Source organism: Ranitomeya variabilis, chromosome 4, assembly GCF_051348905.1.
Source record: "Ranitomeya variabilis isolate aRanVar5 chromosome 4, aRanVar5.hap1, whole genome shotgun sequence".
Classification (NCBI taxonomy): Eukaryota; Metazoa; Chordata; class Amphibia; order Anura; family Dendrobatidae; genus Ranitomeya; species Ranitomeya variabilis.
In genome coordinates, this window is record NC_135235.1 from 335,597,307 (window position 1) to 335,620,305 (window position 22,999).

At 47.8% G+C, this 22,999-nt stretch overlaps 1 protein-coding gene across 1 annotated transcript in view; it reads right to left on the minus strand.

Moving 5' to 3' along the window:
• Positions 1-22,999, minus strand: part of NHERF4 (NHERF family PDZ scaffold protein 4) — a 247,570-nt gene that overhangs the window by 33,651 nt on the left and 190,920 nt on the right. The window contains exon 8 of the mRNA XM_077250577.1: positions 7,682-7,878. Coding sequence (XP_077106692.1) covers positions 7,682-7,878 — 197 coding nt within the window. The remainder of the gene's footprint in view (positions 1-7,681; positions 7,879-22,999) is intronic.

The window sequence follows — 22,999 nt, forward strand, 5'->3', positions numbered from 1 at the left end:
GGACCTGTCCCCAAAAAACAGATCGGAGGTAGGAATTCTAGGCTCTAAAACAGGAGTCTGCACGATATAATCAGAAATACCCTGTACTCTAGCAGCAAGTTGATCCACCCGAGAAGCAAGTTCCTGAACATCCATGTCAACGCCTAACTCCTGAGCCACCCAGAAGTGAAGAGGGAAAAAAAAACACAACAGAGTACAGAAAAAAAATGGCTCAGCACTTTCTTTCCCTTCTTTTGAGATGCGGTTAACTCATTGTGGGCCAGTTGTACTGTTATGATCTGGTGGCCTAGGAGCAGCATGGACGAGCTCTGGAGTAGGTGGCCTCTATACTGACCGCAGACCCTGAACTTAACACCGCAACTAGAAGTAGCCGTGGGATGTTCCTGTCACTCCCTAGACACCTCATCACGGCCGGAGGACTAATTACCCCTAAAGAAAGAAACAGGAATACTATCTTGCCTCAGAGAAAATTCCCAAAGGAAAGACAGCCCCCCACAAATATTGACTGTGAGAGGAGAGGGAAATTACAAACGCAGACTGAAAAACAGAATTTAGCAAAGGAGGCCACGTTACCTAGAAAGAAAATACAGGACAGAGTACTGTGCGGTCAGTATTAAAATTCTACAAAAATCCACCACAGAGGATACAAAAATCTCCACACCTAACTAAAGGCATGGAGGGTAACTCTGTGACTCCAGAGCTTCCAACTTGGCTGAATAAATCCTTACACAGACAAAGCTGGACAAGAAAAAACATAGCAATTCACTGAACTATAAAGTCCACCACATGTGGACTGCAAAAACAGAGCCAGGACTTATCTTTGATGATTTGGACAATCCAGCAGGAGAAACCAAGCAGAGATGAGAATCCCCAGAAAACAATGGACAACTGGCACTCACTAAAGGAAGGAGCCAGACTAAATAGCCCCGTCCAAAGTGGAAGCAGCTGATGACTGCTGTGAAGGACAAACAGCAGCACTACCACTTATAACCACCGGAGGGAGCCCAAGAGCAGAACCCACAACAGAATTCACAACATAAATTCACTTATTGTTAGGGCTAGCGGAACGCACCGAGAAAATATAGTTTTTTATTGTTATTGATGCGTTCGCAGCCCGGGGTCCACCGTGCAGGAAAACCTGCTGCTAGCAAATGGCAGCACTATATGACGGTATCGGCTAGCTCTGTTAACTCACAGAACAGCCGTGAAAGCAAAGCACTGCGCCCTGTTAGACTTCACAGGAGCACAGGCTAACTGCCCAACAGAGAGCAGTCAGTGGTCATGCATGCACAAAAAACTCCTCGCCGGAGGTGCCAGCATTCTAGGGGCTTATTTCAGCCAGGTCCCTGAATACACATGTAGCGCCCCTACTGCCGCAGGGCCGAGGGGTACCCGGTACCGGGCCTCTGAGTCTCTGCTCTGGGGTTGTCACGGTGGCTAGGCCCAGTCCGTGACCCTGCCGAGGGGCGTACAGTGATAGATATGATGAATGATGGTGGTGGTGAGGCTGTGGTGCGATGCAGTAAATAACGAGGACACCAGGTTGCAGTCTCTTTACCTCTTTACTGAAGATCTCTGGGTCCTCAGTCCGGAATCCGGATAACCAGGCTACGCAAGTCCGGCCAGTCTAATGGCACCTCCAGAGTTCTCTTAGCAGGTGGAAATCTGTGCCTTCCTTCTAGCGCTATGTGTTGCGGTCCTTCCCTGCTGTGCTTACAGAAAGTCCCCACAACTGTTGTGTCTGTTTCTTAAGTTCCCTCACAACTCGATTAGATGATGTTCTGCTAATCCTCCGTCCCTCCCTGGTGTTCTGGTTGGGACGGCACCCGTTTGACAGGTAGGCTCGGAGCTCTTCCGGGACCCTAGAGTCGCCCCTCTCCACAAGTTGCCCCCCAAGACTGCATAGGTGATTTAAGTTAGACAGCCCGCCTTAGACTGACTGCCCTGCCGCTGTTTAGAGTATTGCTTGAAGCTGGATGTTGAAATACTCTCTCGGCGTTCCGGCCACCGGTAGTGCGCCTCAGTAGGGTGTTGCTTCGGTCTTACAGCACGACCCCTACTGGTATTCTCCTATCGCTTGATCTCGTTTCTCACTCAGCACAATCTATCTCGCTTCTGATCCTTCCTTGGGCACCGCCGCTATCCTGAGCAGGCACGGTCCCGTTACGTTCGTTCAAGTTGCCAAGCCTCTGTCAGGATCCCACCCCTGACAGAGACCCTACTGTATCTTCCCCCACAACACCCTCTGCCACAAGGTGTTGCCTGGTTCCAACCCAGTCAGCTTTCTGATCTAACTTCCTGCCTGACCCCCAGTTTACCCACTATGGTGGGGAGTGGCCTAGTGAATAGAACCCTTAGCTCCCCCCGGAGGCCCGACTGTGAAATGTATTGGTGTCTGTGATACCTGATCAGATGAACTCCTTCAGTGCCATCAGATGCACCATAGCTCCCCTTAGTGGCGGAGCCACAGTACTCCAACGACCAGGACTCTGGGGCGCTGCACTCCCCCCTGGTTAAACACAGTACTCCGGGACTGAGAAGAAAACAACAATACAAGTTAGCAAAAAGACATACAGTTTTGTTGAGTGCAATAACAATAAGTATACTTAAACAGAGCTTCCCTTTATGGGAGGTGAGGACACTTGAACGTTACAAACATAGTTAAATGTCATAGCAACATGCTATAAATAACTTGCTTTTACCCAACCGGGTATTCTACTAAGTGCAAAATTGTTGAACAATAATTTAACATTGCCTTTAAGGACATACACTCTGAATCCACTAAAGACCTTCTTATAATCACATTATAAGGCAATTTAACTTTTTCATTCTCCTACTTTAAATCTGCAGGACCGCCTGTCCTAACGGCACCAGACCTTCTGCCTCTCCTTTCTGTTACAGGACCGCCCCGTTCAGCCCGGGCCTACTGCCTTTTCAACTACTATACACAATATAGAACATAACATTACTTTCAGTTTAAGAGTACTGAGCCAGTTCTATATGGCTCCTAGGAGGACTCAGGGTTCACCTTCTATCCTCATTGTCTATCAACATTATCAGCATTTTCTATAGAACTTTAAACCTTCTCATTATTTGTCTTACTAACGTGTATGCTGGGCACTACGTCCACCCCTACGGGCCCACTGCATCCCTCTTCTAGCTTTCACTTTCTTCCAGGGAACATCATCAGCATTTCTTTACAATTAACTGGTTGGATACATATAACTTTCTCATGTAAACATTATCATCACTTTCTTTCATCAAACATTATTGCCACCTGTCTTAAAGCAATATCACCATTTAAGTACAACAAATGAACATCCCCTTTAAGAGGGGACCAAGTCTTTATGAGGTAGCATATCTTCTCAAGCTACCAGTCCATACTCGGCAAAGGTTCCAGTGTGGTATCTTCACAAAGAGTCCTTTTTGAAGTAAAACCAGTAGGGAGCACCTTTAATAAGGTGCAAACTATTTACAAAAAGTTTGTATCATGCACTGTTCATGATTGCGGCAGTTCTGGAAACTTGTGCAAAAACTTAGAAGAACAAACACAACAATAGGGATCCCGGGTCAATAAAAGGAATCCCTTTAAAAGTTAACCCTGGACGGGTTTTAGCAGCAAAATAATAGAACAGCAACTATTTACATATTCAGAATACGGAGACATTTACTCAAACCACCAAGGAGGCAGCACCGGCGGAGGTAACCCCTTTGGTTATTGCGAGCCGCCTGGTACTGCATAAGGGGGTCTGTCGTCCCATCTGGGGGTCTGTGTACCCACAGTCTTCAGCTCCGCAGCAGCACGGGCACCACCCTCCGAGAGAGGTGCCTCCTTGGCCACGAGGGTGGTGGAGGTGACAATGCTGCATGTCGTGGTCTTGACCATAGTGCACGTGGGGGTGTCTTCGGTGGTCCTGGCCACGACCACGGGCTGACCGCAGGGGGACACCTTTGCTACAGGGGTCAGCTTTACTGGCACCCTAATCGGAGGCATCGCAGGGGTTGGCTCCTTGTGGACATTCAGGGCAAACCACCCCTTTTCCCCAAAGTGCCTGGTGTATGAGACTTCATCCCCCGGATAGAGATCCCGGCCTGGGTGGCCCTCCCTGAGGTGCGACTCAACATCCCTCCGGTTCACAAACACCTCCGCATACAGACCCGGTTCTTTGATAAAGCCCCAGCCCCCACGGAGCTTGAAGGTGGTGATGATGCCCTGCCTGCGCAGGGCCTGGTGAGCAGTGGGGTCCTTGCGGGCCCGGTCCTTGACCGCCAAGTCTTTCCGATGGTAGGCCTCCAGCCCGGCCTGGTATTTTTGTTCTTCTTCCTTCCACTGCTGCTCTAGCTGGACCTGATATTCTCCCCAGCTTAGGGCCTGCACCATCTCTCCCTCCTGGGTCTCCACCCCGGGGAACCCCATAAGATTGGATCCAGGGTTCGGCACACTGTGCGCTCCGCGTGGACCTCACACAGCAGGGGAGTGGGGGCGATTGGGGCTCGCATACGGTGTTCCATGCCCGTGGCTTCCTCCCATGGTAGCAGGCGTTGGAGTCTATGGGTTCCCGGGGGAGGTGGTGCTGCTACGGGACCCACCAGCAAACCCTCGGCCAGCGGGACGGGGTCGGCGGACTCACCAGCCGATGCAGGTTCCTCCTCCGCGGCGGGTTCCTCCGGCGGTGTCAGCGAGGATCTCAGCGGCTGCTCCAGTAACGGTGCAGGATCCGGCGCCTGAGGACCTTCTTCCGGCGCTGCCTGGTGCGGAGCCTGGGCCTTCATGTTCAGCTGACGGAGCTGGTCGAGCAAGCTCTCCATCTCCATCTCCATCTGCTGTGCTCATCCGGGTAGTTGGGGGAAACTTCCACTTCAACCCCACTGTCGGGTTCGAAGCTGCTGGCCATGGCGTCCTCCACGTGGGTCACTTCCTGGTCTTTTTCCCGCTCTCTCCTTCGTGGGCGGTGTCGTTTTCTCGATCTCCGCCCCCCATTGAGGATCAGGAGGCGGATCTCCGCTGCTGACGGACACGTCCTCACAGTGCAGAAATATTTAGACTGGGCGGCCATTGTTGTTCGCGCTCTCCAGCTTACCTACGCCCACTCAACGCCCCTCTTCTTCTCCTGCGCTCTCCTCAGCGCTATAATGGCGGCGGATTTTGGCGGTAAATGGCACAGCACAGTCTTTGCAATAAAGTACAGTCCAAGCACAACAAATCACAGTTCCAAGGCACACATGACCTGATTCTTCAGGCTTAAGTAGATCCTGTTCGTGACGCCAAGTTGTAGCTCCCCTACTGCCGCAGGGCCGAGGGGTACCTTCCTTGGGCACCGCCGCTATCCTGAGCAGGCACGGTCCCGTTACGTTCGTTCAAGTTGCCAAGCCTCTGTCAGGATCCCACCCCTGACAGAGACCCTACTGTATCTTCCCCCACAACACCCTCTGCCACAAGGTGTTGCCTGGTTCCAACCCAGTCAGCTTTCTGATCTAACTTCCTGCCTGACCCCCAGTTTACCCACTATGGTGGGGAGTGGCCTAGTGAATAGAACCCTTAGCTCCCCCCGGAGGCCCGACTGTGAAATGTATTGGTGTCTGTGATACCTGATCAGATGAACTCCTTCAGTGCCATCAGACGCACCATAGCTCCCCTTAGTGGCGGAGCCACAGTACTGCAACGAGCAGGACTCTGGGGCGCTGCACACACAAACACACAAACTCCTCGCCGGAGGTGCCAGCATTCTAGGGGCTTATTGCAGCCGGGTCCCTGAACACAATCTTACATGACCACACTGGCGCAAAGCACATAACTTAGAAAGATACTAGCGCATCGCCATGCGGCCATGCAAGCTTTTTATAGCTGCAGCCAGAACAAGGCCTTCCTAGAAGGACCAATGAGAAGCTGCCACAAAGCCTGAGCACCTTCAGGACCTTCCTGGAGGACCAATGGGCTTTGCTGCAGTATCCAAGCATGTGACCCTTGATCTCCAATGAGAGATCTTACCCTGGGCATGCTCAGAAGGAGAAAAGCAGGACTTAGTCCCAAAAGCGTCTGCTCGCCGCTGCCCAGCACTGACTTCAATGGCAGAAGCTGGAAAAGCAGCAGTAATCCTCTTCACAGAGTCAGATTGAGCGAGATGCTGGGACCGACGTCTCCGCTGAGCAGCCTCCACTGCAGCAGGAGAAGAATGGGAGACCGCAGCGGAGATGGCCTGAGATTCTCCCTGTGCAGAGGCGGGAACTCGACCCCTAACATTTATTGGATCAATATTTTTTCTTTTTTTGTTCCTTATTTTGTAATTTTTTGTAAAATATTTTTCAACTTTTATTAACTTTTTTTATAACTCTTTTACATTGTCCCAGGATGGGTCATCAACTTTCCAGAGACAGATCTGCACTGCAGAACATTAAAGCAGCATCTCATATGCAGGGAGGAGGCATGTCCGCTCATGAGCTGACAGGCCACCATCCTTGGGTGACCCTGCGGCAATCTTTCGGCCCGGGCTCACCAAGGACACCATTGGCAAGACGCGATCGCATCGTCTTGTGCTGATCGGAGCACAGAGGGAGCTCCCTCCCTCTGCGATGCCCCATGATGTTGCTGTCACTATTGACAGGGGCATCACAGGACTTACATGCCGGCGATCGGTGCCAGTACCAATCATGGGTGTTGCTGTAGGGTGTCAGCTCTCACATAGAGCAGACAACCACATTTGATCGCGGTGGCCCTCAATGTGAGCCCGCGCAATCTTGGCGCCATATATATATATATATATATATATATACAGCGATTTGCGTGAACGCAGCTCCTTCGGCGCCGTATATATACAACACATGTTGGCATGGGGTTAAAAATGTTCTACTATTTTGCTGCTTCAGAATGTCTGTGAGTCTTAATATTGGCTGGAGCAGCCATCATATGAGTGTATTCTGCATTTTAATCCAGTTCCCTCTGAACACTCTAGCTCTATTTTACACTGGTACACAGGTGCATTCAACACCAACTGCGATGAGTGTCTGAGTGTGGTGTTCGCCCGGAAGATTAAACCATCATGAATAAGGTGAGTATATAGAACTTGATGCTTTATTGCGATAAAACTACAGCGCATTTAGATTTCAATAAAATTCTGGAATCTTCATCGGGTATAAAAATACATCTATTCTTTTCAAATTATAAAACCATCTAATCCCTGACACTTGTTCAGAGACTTTGCCCCTCTTCATTGCAAAACAAGAGGTCCATTGTATAGCACTGTAGAGGGGCAACTCTTACTAAGGTTTATATTTAGAATTGAACAGATGTATTTCTATCTCACAGGAAAACCCTGTTCTAACCTTCTGAGGGAGAATGTTCTTTTTTTCATCTGTGTAATGCCTCCTAATTATGTCTGGACAATGCCATGCAGGGAGAAAAGTGCTCTTCCCAAGAGAAGAATCTCTCCTACCATGATTGAGTGGGAAATTAGAATAGAATTGTATCAAGTCAATATCTTTGCAACGGAGATGGAAAATATAAAATACATCTTACTCAGATCTGCCTACACTATTACATGATGTGGGAAGTTTAACATGCTCATACTGGTTATAGGACCTCTTTAAATATCTAACTGTTCATTTTCACATGGCTGTCAACCTTTTCTCACATTTTTTGACCATTTTATTAATAATTGAAATCCCTTGATAGGCCTTTAATTACCTCACTGTAGAATCTGTCCCCTTCATTGCTGATGACAAGCAGAGTTACTTGTTTTCCGCTTTCCTGAATGAGAGTGACAATGTCTTCATGTTCCAATCCCTCCACACTCTGTCCATTCACGCCCAATAGACGGTCTCCTTCACGCATTCCGGAAACTTCTGCTGGAAGTCCTGGATCCAACTCACGCAGAAACTGGCCTGACAAAAAGGAGCATGATACTATAAAATCTGTAATATAATATTCATAACGACTATGTACATTGGTGCCAATTGAAGACCAGCCATCTTCATGCAAGACACCTTTAAAAAGTAAGATTTCAATCAATATCTTACTGAACACAACAGCAATTTTAAAAGTTTGACAAGACTGAGTTTCACAGAACATTTTTTTTTCATCTCATAACATGGAAATAAGGTTTAGAATATAACTTTCCTTTCAAAATCTTCAGTTTTACTCAAAAATGAATGCACCCCACATGAAAAACTACTACATCCAATATTTTGTATCACCTCCATGTGTTTTAAGGAAAGCACCATGTTTTCTAGGCATGGAACGATCAAGCTGGAGACATATTGCAACATTAATGTTTTTTCATTCATCAATGTGACCTCTTTTAGAGCCTTGATACTAGAGGGCAATGCTAAACTTATCTCTTCAGAATTCACCATAGTTGTACATTTGGGTTAAGATGAGGAGACATACCCCTGGACTCATTTATGTTGAGCACTGTACATGTATAGTGTTTGTCCTTGTTCAGAAAACTATTGGCGGTAAACTGCGGTAGTTATATCAAAACAAACTGAGTATTACTTACTAGTGATGAGCTAGCACTAAAATGCTCGGGTGCTCGTTGCTCGAATCAAGAAAAACAGACTGTTTGGGTGCTTGATTCGAGTAAAGCGGATAATGGAAGACAATGGGAAACCCTAAAAGGATGCCTGGACGGGGCAGGAAAATTGCTGAAATGGCTGGAAACAGCACTCAAATGGAATGAGATCAGCACAGGGAATACGACTGGATGCATATGACTCCCAGGTCTCTGCTGGGAATAATATTGTCAGAGTATTACTCCACTTTTACTGACTGGCAATATAAGACACAAAAACAAAGATAAAATGGATTTTACAGGAAAAAATGTGAGGAAATATTATTTAATGTATTATGACTTGTATATAAGGCAAAATTTAAAAAAAAGAAAAAAAAACACCACCTCCACCCCTTAGTAGCCGGGTCATCTCTCACTATATTTCACCGTCACCTATAACTACAGTAGATGACATAGTAGAAGGGGAAATAACAGTACACCCACCGGTAGTTACCAGTAAATGTAATTTTAACATTTTACTTCCTAATCTGGTCATGTGGTGTATGTGACATGGTCAAACACATCCTGCTTAATTTATGAAGGAGGGACTCTGAAAGTCCCAAAACCTATGCGGACAATGCAAGAACTGCTAAAAATTAGAAATAGTTAACACAATACAGGGGTGTCTCCTAGTATAATTATGATAATTGATATCAAATCTCTCAATTTATATGTATATAAATATGTGTATATTACAAATAAGGTACTAAGAGATCCAAAGACTGGAAGGACAGCCGGTAATGCAAGCAATAAATATCAAGAAACAGAAAAAAAACGACCAGAAAGTCCAAACTATATTGTAAAATTAAAATATATAATTTTATTGAAAAACAGATTTAAAACAATGAGATCACAAGATCTATACATATATTAAAACATAACTTCAAATATTGTATATTATTAAATGAACGCAACCAATTCCAGTAAATGAATGACAAATCGTGGACTACACTGATAGTACATATGGCTCATGGATGTGTGCTAATAAATATTCAGTGCAAAAAATTGTAAGTATAAAGGGCTGAAAAAGTGTTACTGACATGAATGATATTAATAATTTGAAGACCATCCCGAAACATTTTAAATTACATCACAATTGTGACGGTACCTTGTGGAAAATACGGGGAAATGATACAATTGTAACCAATGTTAGAGGTGACAAGATTAGTTGGAAGTTAGCACAATGTGAGACCAAGTGGATTTGGACCAGAAATACGGTCAAACCACTAGGTCTCAATGACAATAATAGTTTTGCCCCATTTCTCTGATCATTTTTATATATTTTTTTATTGTGATTGTACAATTTTATGCCCCTTTTAAGCAACTTTTATGTATGGATTCTATTGCATATTAATATTTTTAATTTTGGTGTTTTTTAGGAGAATATTGTATGTGTATGCGGCCGTGCATTTACTATGTCCCCAGACTATTATGATTGCCATCTTGGTGTTACTAATTTTCTTGTCCTTACTATTTCAGTGGAAGTAATCTAATAAGATATACGACAACTGTTTGCTTTTATGAAGATAGATGGGACCATATAAGGAATTTTTCATTTGGACACCGAAGACCTATGATGTCATTATTTGATATATTATGCACCATTGCACTTAATTTTTATATATTCTTTTATGATTTAGTTATAATTATGGTATACATGTGATTCTATTATATATATGCATTATTTTTCATATTTGTTTTATTATTATAGTATATTAATATACATTGGGTGTGTGTTTATGTATTTATACAGAATTATACTTGTGGTCCGATCGCGGTGCGCGCGGGGTGGCATGGGTTACCTGGGCATTCCGTGCCTGGCTGCGTCTCCACGGTCCCCTTGGCAATCCTCATTGCCCTGGTGATTTTACGTGCCTGGCTCGGAGGTGCCTGGGGCCACTGCACCTCGTGCGCCGGCATGCTCTCGGCCCCACAAGTATATGGATACCTAATACTGTATTCATTTCCACTTTGTGTGCGCATCATTATATATACATGATTGGCAGGCGCTTATAAGTTATATCCTCCCTGTTTGCTTTTTATGAGGACATCTGCCTCTAACCGCTGCAGCCGGTGCGATTTAGTTAGCAGTATTGTGCTTTCAGCTTTACTAGCTTATTGTCCCCTTTTTTTATAGCATACTATAGTACTCTATATATGCTGGACATTGGTAATGTACGTTCCTACAGTTGTAACCATGGACGCTACCCTCTTGAGATCAGCTTCCGGTCATGCGTACTCCCTTGGTTTCAGATTCATATGTTTAAGGAGCGGTATGTTCCGTTATATGTTAAAACAACTTTTTGCTAGCCGGGTTAGGTGGTATTGTACTGTACCTATATTTCTCTATTCACCCGGGTATAATATTAACAGTAGATCTTCCATCCATTGTCTGAATCGGCCGCTGCGTGTACTTCCGGTCTTGCGCAGTCGGGCGGCATTCCACACGGATACGAATGTCTGCGCATTGGGGATGTATTGGTCTGGTGCATGCGCAGTGCGTCTGGTGTTTTAACAGGGTGGCGTCCATGACAGCGGGGATGCTGCTCCTGCACAGTAGATGCCTGTGTGCCCGTAGTTTCATTGGCGGTTTATCCACACACCTCCTCCTCTGTTGGGCATATGCCCTATTTATACTTACCTCTGTCCTAATGGCGCCACCCCCTGATGAAGGCAAGGAGCTGAAACGCGCGTCAGGTGTTGGATGCCATTCCAGGAGACCAGGTATACATCATATTCCCCTGTAAGTAGCCTAATTTACTTTACTTCACCTTGGATTGAGGTCTGATTCTAAACACTATAGCTTGCAGTTACCTTACAATCCTGGTCTTGCAAATATGTATGTGGTTACACTGACCCCTACTGGCTGCTTGGTCGATTGCACTTTTGCACTTTAAATATAGCTGTAAATATAGCATTGTATTCAATCACTTATTCATTTTTTATATGGATTTGTTTGAAATAATTTTTTATATGTGCACTTTATATAGTTTATATTAATTTTGCAGTGTCAGTGTAGCGAGCTAAAGAAGACAAGAGTGGACCCTCTGGACCGTGGGGAGACCTACCCCTGGGCGAGCGGCCTAGGAGAGAACGACCCCTATACAGGGACCGCAAGGAGCAAGCCCAGAGGTCACTTACCCACGGTGAGATACCAGCAGGGACGGCTCCAGGAAGAGAGAGAGCAGAGGCTGGGTATGGAAGGAGACTCCGGGAGGTAGCGGAAGGACCTGAGGACTGGAAGGCAGGAGAGGAGCGGACCTGAGGGAAGAAAACAGAAAACAAAACCAAAGAACACAATAGGAACGGTAAAACTGGAACCAAGGGAAAACAACAAGGGAGGCGAGGAGTAAAAGGGAAGGTTGCACGGAAGGGCACAGAGTTCGGGCCAAGAGGCAGGAAAGCAAACGGTGGGCCAAACGTAATAGCAAAGGTGCTAAAACAATCAGGCACCAGGAAGCAGGAAGAGCTACCTTAAATAGTAGACGCTGGAACAGGATTGGTTGAGGGAACCCCATGACCTCAGGAAGCGGTAGCAGGGAGGCTAGACCTGCGTCCAGGAGGGAAGCTAGAACGCCTGCGCAGAGACAGGATACCTGCTACGGACCTGGCCACTGGAAGTGCAGGAAAGGCGGAAGAGCGTGCAGACTCGGACGCAGCAGCGGCGGACCGAGAGCGGAGGAGTGCAGCGCTGGAGCGGTGAGAACCGCGACGCAGAGGCGCAGCAGTGGAACGAGGATGCCGGAGCGCAGCGCTACAGCGCCGCGGAAGAGCGGTGTGTGTAACAGTACCCCTCCTCTTACACCCCCCTTTACGAAGAGAAGCAAAAAATTTATTAAGAATACGAGGAGCATCAATGTTCTCCAAGGGTTCCCAGGACCTCTCCTCCGGACCAAACCCCTTCCAGTCCACCAAAAAAAACTCTTTACCCCGAACCTTTTTAACAGCCAAAATGTCCCTAACTTCGAAAATATTGTCCGTGCTGGCTGGTAGAGAAGAGGTACAAGAGGGGGAATGAAAACGGTTAAAGACGGCTGGTTTGAGAAGGGAGACATGAAACGTATTGGGTATTCGGAGCGAGGCAGGCAATTTCAGCTTGTAGGCGACATCGTTGACCCGACGTAGAATCTCAAAAGGACCGATGAAACGTGGACCCAGCTTGTAGGAAGGAATCTTGAGTCTGATGAACTTTGAAGAAAGCCAGACCTTATCACCAGGGGAGAAAGGAGAAGAGTCTAAACGCCTCTTGTCTGCTTGTTTTTTCATTCTGGACGAAGCTTGATTTAGCGTCTGTTTGACCTCGCCCCAGATGGAAGAAAAGTCGAGAGCCATAGAGTCAGCTGCAGGAACACCAGAGGCAGGAGAAACCGGTAAAGGAACACTCGGATGCCGTCCGAAAACAATAAAAAATGGAGACTTTGCAGAGGACTCGCTGGAATGGTTGTTATAGGCAAACTCCGCCCAAGGAAGTAGTTTGACCCAGTCATTATGGTGAGCATTAGAAAAATGCCGAAGATAGACAGCCAGAGTCTGGTTAGTGTGTTCTGCTTGACCGTTAGTTTGAGGGTGATAAGAGGAAGAGAAGTCCAGATTCACCTTTAGAAGTTTGCACAAGGCTCTCCAGAAGCGGGAAGTAAATTGAACCCCTCTGTCTGACACGATGTGCTGAGGGAGACCATGGAATTTGAAAATGTTAAGAATGAAAATGTTTGCCAACTCAGGAGCTGAAGGTAGACCGGACAAAGGGATGAAGTGAGCCATCTTAGAGAATCGGTCCACAACAACGAGGATGACCGTGCAGGCAGAAGAGCAAGGTAGATCGGTGATGAAGTCCATTGCGATGTGTTGCCATGGGGCGGACGGAACAGGAAGAGGAAGGAGATTTCCAAGCGGTAGTCGTCTGGGTACCTTGTTTCTGGCACAAGAAGGACAAGAGGCTACGAAGTCTTTTACATCTTGACGTAAGGTAGGCCACCAATAGTATCGTGAGATGAGAAGAAACGTCTTTCTAGTTCCGGCATGGCCAGCCAATTTAGAAGAATGGCCCCAAGATAAGACCCTCTTCGTGTCAGCATCCAAGACAAGAGTCTTACCCGGAGGAGGCTGGAACATCCGTACAGGAGCAACGGTGACCATTTTAGTAGGGTCAATGATGTAAGCAGGCTCCTCTATGGCATCGGATGACTGGAAAGACCTGGACAGGGCGTCAGCTCTTATGTTTTTGTTGCCGGGCCGAAAGCGAAGTTCGAATTCAAAGCGAGCAAAAAACAAAGACCATCTAGCTTGACGAGGATTTAATCTTTGCGCAGTCTGCAGATAAGTAAGATTCTTGTGATCGGAGAAGATAACAAACGGATGAACCGAGCCCTCTAGAAGATACCTCCACTCCTCCAAGGCCAGTTTAATAGCCAGCAGTTCACGATCTCCAATAGTGTAGTTTCGTTCAGCGGAAGAGAAGGCTTTAGAGAAGAAGCCACATGGAGCCGTTAGACCCTCCGGGGTCTTTTGAGAGAGCACTGCTCCGGCCCCGGTAGAGGAGGCGTCAACTTCCAGAATAAAAGGCTTGTTCACCTCCGGGTGATGCAAGACTGGGGCAGAAGAAAAAGATTTCTTAAGTCGAACAAAGGACTCCTCGGCCTCAGGAGACCAATCCTTGGAGCAGGAACTCTTGCGAGGGAGAAAAGAGAGAGGACGGATTATGGAGGAGAAATGCGGGATGAATTGCCTGTAGTAGTTGGCGAATCCGATGAAGCGTTGGATGGCTTTCACTCCGCAGGGCCGCGGCCAGTTTAAAATGGCATTCACTTTCTCAGGGTCCATCTTAAAACCGGAGTCAGAAACAATGTATCCCAGGAAAGGCAAAGAGGTTTGCTCAAATAGGCATTTCTCAATCTTGGCATACAAGAGATTATCTCTTAAGCGTTGTAAGACTTCGCGAACGCTCCTGCGATGTGACGGAAGATCAGAAGAAAAAACAAGGATGTCGTCCAGATATACCAAAACACAAGAGTAAAGAAGATCCCGGAACACGTCGTTGACGAACTCTTGGAAAACCGCGGGAGCATTGCAGAGACCGAAAGGCATAACTAAATACTCATAATGTCCATCCCGGGTGTTAAAGGCGGTCTTCCACTCATCGCCAGAGCGGATCCGGACCAAATTATAAGCGCCACGTAAGTCTAGCTTAGTAAAAATACGGGCGCCTCGGAGGCGATCGAAGAGCTCCGGTATAAGGGGCAGAGGATACCGATTCTTGATCGTGATGCTGTTTAGTCCCCGATAGTCTATACAAGGTCTTAAGGAACCGTCCTTCTTCTTCACAAAGAAGAACCCTGCTCCAGCAGGGGAGGAGGATTTCCGGATGAAACCCTTAGCTAGGTTCTCTTGTATGTATTCGGACATAGATTTGGTCTCAGCAGCAGAAAGCGGGTAAATTCTTCCCCTAGGAGGAGAACGACCGGGGAGAAGCTCCACAGGACAATCGTAGGTACGATGAGGAGGAAGGTTTTCTGCCTCTCACTTGTTGAAGACGTCAGCGAAAGACCAGTAAGGGGAAGGTAATCCATCAGGAACTTCAGCAGGCTGGGTACGAGAAACTGGACAAACAGATTGAAGACAGCGATCATGGCACGAAGAACCCCATCGAAGTACGTCTCCTGTGCGCCAACTTAATGTAGGCTCATGTAGTCGAAGCCAAGGAAGACCCAGCAGGAAGGCATAGGAGAGGTTAGGCAGAACATAAAAAGCGATCCTCTCGCGATGAAGGGCCCCAATTTGAATCTCCACCTCTTCAGAGACGAGAGAAATAGCGTCTTGTAAGGGTCTTCCATCCACAGACGCGATTAAGCGGGGGGTGTCCAAAGAGATTACAGGTACGCGAAGCCTCCGAACCGCTTCAAGACTGATAAAATTGCCTGCCGCTCCAGAATCCACATACGCCACTTCGGAAGATTGATGCTGGTTAGAAATAAAAAGAATGGAAAGAGTCAGAGGTAGAGAGGAAACGTGAGCACCTAGGGAGGCCTCTCTTACCTGGCCTAGGCGGAAGAGTTTTCCGGTCTGTCAGGACAACTGCGGAGTAAATGGGTAGCACTACCACAATAGAAGCAGAGACCCTGGGTGCGCCTCTCCTTGCGGCGTTGTTCCGCCATTTTAACTCGATCCACTTGCATAGGTTCAGAGGTTGGGACAGAAGGAGGAACAGAAACGGGAGCACGAGGAGAACTGGGCAAACGGAGGGTAGAAGATACAGGCATAGGTCTCCTCTCTCGAGCAGACTCCCGCGAACGCTCCTGGAAACGGAGGTCAATCCGGGTGGCGAGAGAGATAAGGTCCTCAAGGGTAGTGGGAGTGTCACGACCGGCGAGCTCGTCTTTAATACGACTGGACAAGCCCCGCCAAAAAGCACCCACAAGAGCTTCGTTGTTCCACCCTAACTCTGAGGCCAGAGTACGGAAGCGGATGGCATATTGTCCTACAGAAGAAGATCCCTGACGTAAATTAAAAAGAGACTCCGTCGTAGAGGCTAAACGTCCGGGCTCATCGAAGACCTTCCGAAAGGTCTCAAGAAACTCATCCAGATGGCAGACCACGGGATCGTCACGCTCCCATAAAGGATTCACCCAGGCTAATGCCTCTCCCTCTAGATGAGACACTATGAACGCCACTCTCGCCCGGTCAGATGGATACTGAAGTGGCAGAAGCTCGAAGTGGAGGCGGCATTGATTTAAAAATCCCCTACAGAGTTTAGGATCGCCGGAGTACCTGGGAGGTTTACCTAGTCGAGGAGGAGGGTGAGCGGTGGACGGAGAACTGGAATCTAGGGGAGGGGCTTGCGCGACCACAGCTGGGGCAGACTGAAGATTAAATAAACGGTCATCAATAGAGGCCATATAACTCAGCATGCGGGACTGGGTATCGCGTTGTTGGGCAAGCTCTTGTTGGAGGCTAGCTAATTGGGCGGCGTTAACTGGGTCAGTAGATTGACTCGACGTGAGGCGAGACTCCATAGATTTCAAGAAAGCCATTATGCGCTGTTGGTTATTGCGCAAATGGGTTAGCTCTTTCTGGGCCGAAAAAGGGGTACCAGCGGGGTCCATGGCCTGATTGTAATGTAGCGAGCTAAAGAAGACAAGAGTGGACCCTCTGGACAGTGGGGAGACCTACCCCTGGGCGAGCGGCCTAGGAGAGAACGACCCCTATACAGGGACCGCAAGGAGCAAGCCCAGAGGTCACTTACCCACGGTGAGATACCAGCAGGGACGGCTCCAGGAAGAGAGAGAGCAGAGGCTGGGTATGGAAGGAGACTCCGGGAGGTAGCGGAAGGACCTGAGGACTGGAAGGCAGGAGAGGAGCGGACCTGAGGGAAGAAAACAGAAAACAAAACCAAAGAACACAATAGGAACGGTAAAACTGGAACCAAGGGAAAACAACAAGGGAGGCGAGGAGTAAAAGGGAAGGTTGCACGGAAGGGCACAGAGTTCGGGCCAAGAGGCAGGAAAGCAAACGGTGGGCCAAACGTAATAGCAAAGGTGCTAAAACAATCAGGCACCAGGAAGCAGGAAGAGCTACCTTAAATAGTAGATGCTGGAACAGGATTGGTTGAGGGAACCCCATGACCTCAGGAAGCGGTAGCAGGGAGGCTAGACCTGCGTCCAGGAGGGAAGCTAGAACGCCTGCGCAGAGACAGGATACCTGCTACGGACCTGGCCACCAGAAGTGCAGGAAAGGCGGAAGAGCGTGCAGACTCGGACGCAGCAGCGGCGGACCGAGAGCGGAGGAGTGCAGCGCTGGAGCGGTGAGAACCGCGACGCAGAGGCGCAGCAGTGGAACGAGGATGCCGGAGCGCAGCGCTACAGCGCCGCGGAAGAGCGGTGTGTGTAACAGTACCCCTCCTCTTACACCCCCCTTTACGAAGAGAAGCAAAAAATTTATTAAGAATACGAGGGGCATCAATGTTCTCCAAGGGTTCCCAGGACCTCTCCTCCGGACCAAACCCCTTCCAGTCCACCAAAAAAAACTCTTTACCCCGAACCTTTTTAACAGCCAAAATGTCCCTAACTTCGAAAATATTGTCCGTGCTGGCTGGTAGAGAAGAGGTACAAGAGGGGGAATGAAAACGGTTAAAGACGGCTGGTTTGAGAAGGGAGACATGAAACGTATTGGGTATTCGGAGCGAGGCAGGCAATTTCAGCTTGTAGGCGACATCGTTGACCCGACGTAGAATCTCAAAAGGACCGATGAAACGTGGACCCAGCTTGTAGGAAGGAATCTTGAGTCTGATAAACTTTGAAGAAAGCCAGACCTTATCACTAGGGTTGAGCGAAACGGGTCGATCATTTTCAAAAGTCGCCGACTTTTGGCTAAGTCGGCGTCTCATGAAACCCGATCCGACCCCTGTGCTTGTCGGCCATGCGGTACGCGACTTTCGCGCCAAAGTCGCGTTTCAATGACGCGAAAAGCGCCATTTCTCAGCCAATGAAGGTGAACGCAGAGTGTGGGCAGCGTGATGACATAGATCCTGGTCCCCACCATCTTAGAGAAGGGCATTGCAGTGATTGGCTTGCTGTCTGCGGCGTCACAGGGGCTATAAAGGGGCGTTCCCGCCGACCGCCATCTTACTGCTGCTGATCTGAGCTTAGGGACAGGTTGCTGCCGCTTCATCAGAAGCAGGGAGAGCGTTAGGCAGGGTCCACTAACCACCAAACCGCTTGTGCTGCAGCGATTTCCACTGTCCAACACCACCTTCGGTGTGCAGGAACAGTGGAAGCTATTTTTTTTTTTTTTTCCCCTCAGCGCTGTAGCTCATTGGGCTGCCCTAGAAGGCTCCGTGATAGCTGTATTGCTGTGTGTACGCCACTGTGGAAACCAACTGCTTTTTTCAAAGCACATATCCTCTTGTTCCTTCCTTTCTGCACAGCTATCTTTTTTGTTTGTCCACACTTTTTATTTAATTTGTGCATCAGTCCACTCCTATTGCTGCCTGCCATACCTGGCTTACATTACTGCAGGGAGATAGTAATTGTAGGACAGTTTTTTTTTTTTTTTTGTTTTTTTTTTGTGGGAGATTAAGATTGGCATTTCTGCTACAGTGCCATCCCTGTGTGTGCCATCTCTCACTGAGTGGGCCATAGAAAGCCTATTTATTTTTTCCGTGATTTGTGTTCTAAAATCTACCTCAACACAGAAACACTACATCAATCAGTGGGAGAAAAATATTGGCCTCAGTCAGGGCTTGTGTGCCACTGCTGTGTGTGCGCTATCTCTCATTCAGTGGGCTATAGCAAGCCTATATTTTTTTTTTTTTTTTTTTTTTAATATTATTTGGTTTCAAAAGTCTCCCTGAAAAAAAAAAAAACCTAAAAAAACAGTGGGAGAGTAATATTGCCCTTTCAGCTTGTGTGCCAGTCTTGACTCCTGGGTGTGCCACCTCTCTCCCTCTCATTCAGTGGGCCATAGAAAGCCTATTTATTTTTTTTTTTAAATATTATTGGGTTTCTAAAGTCTCCCTGAAAAAAACAAAAAATACATAAAAAAACAGTGGGAGAGTAATATTGCCCTTTCAGCTTGTGTGCCAGTCTTGACTCCTGGGTGTGCCACCTCTCTCCCTTTCATTCAGTGGGCCATAGAAAGCCTATTTATTTTTTTTTTTAAATATTATTGGGTTTCTAAAGTCTCCCTGAAAAAACAAAAAAAACCTAAAAAAACAGTGGGAGAGTAATATTGCCCTTTCAGCTTGTGTGCCAGTCTTGACTCCTGGGTGTGCCACCTCTCTCCCTCTCATTCAGTGGGCCATAGAAAGCCTATTTATTTTTTTTTTTAAATATTATTGGGTTTCTAAAGTCTCCCTGAAAAAAACAAAAAATACATAAAAAAACAGTGGGAGAGTAATATTGCCCTTTCAGCTTGTGCGCCAGTCTTGACTCCTGGTTGTGCCACCTCTCTCTCTCTAATTGTGGGCCATAGAAAGCCTTTTTTTTTTTTTTTTTTAATATTATTTGGTTTCTAAAGTCTCCCTGAGAAAAAAAAATAAATAAATTAGGTGGGAGATTAATATTGACATTAGTGCTTGAGTGACAGTCCTGCGTGTGTGTCATCTCTGTGATTTTGTGCCACAGAAAACAGAGTGTGTAACATTGTGCCTGATTTTCCTTGTGGTCTCACCAACCTGTTAAGGGATATTGAAATCATACTGAAGTTATAGCTCACCGTGTAAGTTGTTTGATAGCAACAAATAAAGTTACTTTGGTTAAGATTTTAAAACAATGAGGAAGTCTGGTGCAAGAGGTCGTCGTGGGCGTTCATTGTCAGCTGGTAATGATGGTAGTGGTAGTGGAGCATCAGGTGGTCGTGGGGATAAAAATATTCCACCTAAGTCTGGAGCTGTGGAGCCAGTTTCGTCGTCAGGCTACACAAGGCCTCGAACGCTCTCTTTTCTGGGAGTAGGAAAACCGCTTTTAAAGGCGGAGCAGCAACAGCAAGTTTTGGCTTACATTGCAGACTCAGCCTCTAGCTCTTTTGCCTCCTCTTCCGAAACTGGTAAATGTAAAAGCAGCGCGTCGCTTGTGGATGTTCACGGTCAGGGACAAGTCGCTTCCTTGTCCTCCTCAGCAAAAACTACAACAAGAGAGAAGGATGCAGCAGGCGACACAACGGGTCACTCCATGGAGCTCTTTACACATACCGTCCCTGGCTTAGAAAGTGAAACATTTAACAGGCCATGCCCATTACAAGTATATTCTGACATGGAGTGCACTGATGCACAGCCACAGCCAGAGTACTATGCTGCTCCTTTGACTCAGACCACCACATTGCCCTCTCAGGGTACAGATCCACAATCAGACCCTGATGAGACTATGTTGCCCCGCCACGAACGCTATACCACCGACCGACACAGTGACACAGACGAAGTTGCACACGAGCTCGAAGAGGAGGTAATAGATGACCCAGTTATTGACCCCGATTGGCAGCCATTGGGGGAACAGGGTGCAGGCGGCAGTAGTTCAGAAGCGGAGGTGGAGGAGGGGCCGCAGCAGGCATCAACATCGCAACAGGTTCCATCTGCCGGGCCCGTATCTGGACCAAAACGCGTGTCAAAGCCAAAACCTGTTGGAGCACAGCGTTGCCATCCGGTTAAAGCTCAGTCTGCAATCCCTGAAAAGGGATCAGAGTCTAGGAAGAGTGCAGTCTGGCATTTTTTTAAACAACATCCAACTGATCAGCGCAAAGTCATCTGTCAAAAATGTTCAACTAGCTTAAGCAGAGGTCAGAATCTGAAAAGTCTAAATACTAGTTGCATGCATAGACACTTAACCACCATGCATTCTCAAGCCTGGACTAACTACCAAACGTCCCTCAAGGTTGTAGCACCCTCGGCCAATGAAGCTAGTCAGCAACGCAACATCCCTTCCGTCACTGTAAGGCCACCATTTTCCGCACCACCGGCAGTATCTGTGCAGGTTTCTTTGCCAGCCAAAAGCAGTCAGGGTCAGGGAATCACCAGTTTTGTAGGAGGAAATATTGCATGTAGGGCACCGGCGGAAACAATACCGTCTCCAACCGTCTCTCAGTCTGCCATGTCCACCGGCACACCCGAAAGTTCCACGATCTACAGCTCTCCAGTCCAGCTCACCCTACATGAGACTCTGGTTAGAAAAAGGAAGTACTTATCCTCGCATCCGCGTACACAGGGTTTTAACGCCCACATAGCTAGACTAATCTCGTTAGAGATGATGCCCTACCGGTTAGTTGAAAGCGAAGCTTTCAAAGCCCTGATGGAGTACGCTGAACCACGATACGAGCTACCCAGTCGACACTTTTTTTCCAGAAAAGCCATCCCAGCCCTGCACCAGCATGTTAAACAGCGCATCGTCCATGCACTCAGGCAATCTGTGAGTACAAAGGTGCACCTGACTACAGATGCATGGACCAGTAGGCATGGCCAGGGACGTTATGTGTCCATCACGGCACACTGGGTGAATGTGGTGGATGCAGGGTCCACAGGCGACATCAATTTAGGGACAGTTGTGCCTAGCCCACGGTCTAGGAAACAGTTGGCTGTAGGCGTTCGCACCCCCTCCTCCTCCTCCTCGTCCTCCTGCAGAAGCTACAGCTCTTCCACAGAACGCAGTCGGCCAACCACTCCATCGGCAGATGACACTGTTGCACACCAGTTGTCCCATTATGGGCCAGCTACTGCCAAGCGTCAGCAGGCTGTATTGGCTATGAAGTGTTTGGGCGACAACAGACACACCGCGGAAGTTCTGTCCGAGTTCTTGCAACAAGAAACGCAGTCGTGGCTGGGCACAGTAGATCTTGAGGCAGGCAAGGTAGTGAGTGATAACGGAAGGAATTTCATGGCTGCCATCTCCCTTTCCCAACTGAAACACATTCCTTGCCTGGCTCACACCTTAAACCTGGTGGTGCAGTGCTTATTGAAAACTTATCCTGGGTTCTCCGACCTGCTCCTCAAAGTGCGTGCACTTTGCTCACATATCCGACGTTCGCCTGTACACGCCAGCCGTATGCAGACCTATCAGCGGTCTTTGAACCTTCCCCAGCATCGCCTAATCATAGACGTTGCAACAAGGTGGAACTCAACACTGCACATGCTTCAGAGACTGTGCGAACAGAGGCGTGCTGTTATTTATTTGTGGGAGGATACACGGGCAGGCAGTAGGATGGCAGACATGGAGTTGTCAGGTGTGCAGTGGTCGAAGATACAAGACATGTGTCAAGTCCTTCAGTGTTTTGAGGAATGCACACGGCTGGTTAGTGCAGACAACGCCGTAATAAGCATGAGCATCCCCCTAATGCGTCTGCTGATGCAAAGTTTGACGCACATAAAGGAGCAGGCGTCTGCACCAGAGGAAGAGGGAAGCCTTGATGACAGTCAGCCATTGTCTGGTCAGGGCAGTGTACAGGACGAGGTAGCGGGCGAAGAGGAGGTGGAGGACGAGGAGGATGATGGGGATGAGTATATTTTTAATGCGGAAACTTTCACGGGGGCACAGGAAATTGGTTGCGTGTCACGGCCGGGTTCTGGTTTTTTGAGGGACACAAGTGACGTAGATTTGCCTGCAACTGCCCCTCAACCAATCACAACCGGAGATTTGACAAGTGGAACTTTGGCCCACATGGCGGATTATGCCTTACGTATCCTACAAAGGGACACACGCATTACGAAAATGATGAACGATGACGATTACTGGTTGGCCTGCCTCCTTGATCCACGCTATAAAGGCAAATTGCAAAATATTATGCCACATGAGAACTTGGAACTAATATTAGCAACCAAACAATCAACTCTTGTTGACCGTTTGCTTCAGGCATTCCCAGCACACAGCGCACGTGATCGTTCTCACACGAGCTCCAGGGGGCAGCAGACTAGGAGTGTTAGGGGTGCACACATCAGAAGTGGCGTTGGACAGAGGGGTTTTCTGACCAGGTTGTGG